A 1,429-nucleotide genomic window follows, 5' to 3' on the forward strand; every position below is an offset into this window, starting at 1 on the left:
CCCTGCCGCCCGTGTCTCCCTGCATCGTTGGGGGGGCTGCGGCCCCCACTGCTGCTTGCGGGCGGAGGCCCTGGTGGCCCTGGGCCGGGCCCCCCGCACCCGCTGGGCCCCCCAGCAGGACTGGCACTGGGCCCGGCGCTACGGGCTGCCCTACGTGGTACGAGTGGACCTGAGCCGGGTGGCCCCTGCCCCCCCTGCCGCTGGCCTGGCCCCTGGGGCCCCGGGCCCACTCCCCCTCCCCAAGCAGGCCCTCGCCTTCGCCCCCTTCTCCCCACCCAAGCGCCTGCGGCTGGTGGTCAGTCACGGCTCCATAGACCTGGACGTCAACAGTGACGGGCCCTGACGGCCCCACACGGAGCCTGGGCCTCCGGGAGCAGGGTCCCTCCAGACCCTGGCGGGCTGTGCTGGATTCGCCACCCCTGGGGAGGGGGGGTACCCGACCTCTGGGAGGGAGCTGACCCTTGACCCCAGCACCGCCCCAGCGTGGGAGGGGTGTGGCTGGCCACCCCAGGGATGGAGCCCTCCATAAGACTGCTGACCCCTCTGGCCCCGGAGCCCTTGCAGCCCTCCCAGCCCCCGCCTCAGCACGGGGCCGCTCCTACCCTCCCCCCGGAGCAAAGCCATAGGGGTGGGGGCCAGCACCTGCCGAAGCCCAGGCCCGAGGTGGGCGCGGGGAGCTGGGGTGGCCTGCCTCGGGGGGTGCTTGCTGTCTGACTGCTGGGGCAAGGTGGGGTGTCGGGGCCAGTCCCACCACCCAGGGTTTGGTGGGTCTCAGGGAGGCCGGAGCAACCTCGTCTTTCTCATGGTGCTACCCCTGGTGCTACTGGGGTGTGGGGGCTTCCTCCCTCCCACGCCAGGACGTGGTGTGTTGGGGGGTTGGAAGCACTTGAACTTTTTATTTTATTAAAACCTTGTCATAAGCAACACCCTGGGAGCTTCTCGTTCAAATTTTGAGGGGTGGCCCTCGGCGGGGAGAGCCTCTGAGCCTTGCTGGGGAGAAGAGCCAGGAAGGGAGAGGCATGGAGGCCAGCGACGCCCTCCGTGCCATCGGGCTGGGCCTCCGCATCCCAAGGTCCTCTGCGGTTCACATCCAGGGACTGTTACATGCCGCTGTTGGCCGCCTTCCCCCGGGGAAGGCCAGCTGGCTGGGGCCTGGGGGAGGCCCCTTGCGGGTCCTGGGCCCTGGGCACTTGAGTCCGAAGTCACGGTGTCCAGGCGTAGATGAGAGCAGCACCAGGCCTGTCCTGCTGGCCAAGGCTACTGGTGACCCCTCAGGCCCTTGTGCACGGAGCAGACGTGCCCTAGGCTGGAGGTGGGCACCTGACTCCCTGCGGCCAGGCCGCAAGGCCGCTGCGCCATGAGCCCAGGCCCAGGCGCAGCTGAGACCCGCAGGGCTCCCTGGAAGAACCTGGCCAGGGCCTCCTCAGCA

At 69.9% G+C, this 1,429-nt stretch overlaps 1 protein-coding gene across 1 annotated transcript in view; it reads left to right on the plus strand.

Annotated features, from left to right (window-relative positions):
* SUV420H2 (suppressor of variegation 4-20 homolog 2 (Drosophila)) overlaps positions 1-1,185 on the plus strand; it is a 3,872-nt gene extending 2,687 nt beyond the window's left edge. The window contains exon 4 of the mRNA XM_012733555.1: positions 12-1,185. Coding sequence (XP_012589009.1) covers positions 12-343 — 332 coding nt within the window. The 3' untranslated portion in view covers positions 344-1,185. The remainder of the gene's footprint in view (positions 1-11) is intronic.
* Positions 1,186-1,429: the final 244 nt, after the last annotated feature.

The sequence above is a fragment of the Condylura cristata genome, unplaced genomic scaffold (genome assembly GCF_000260355.1).
Source record: "Condylura cristata isolate star-nosed mole 26May11 unplaced genomic scaffold, ConCri1.0 scaffold00041, whole genome shotgun sequence".
NCBI classification, from domain to species: Eukaryota; Metazoa; Chordata; class Mammalia; order Eulipotyphla; family Talpidae; genus Condylura; species Condylura cristata.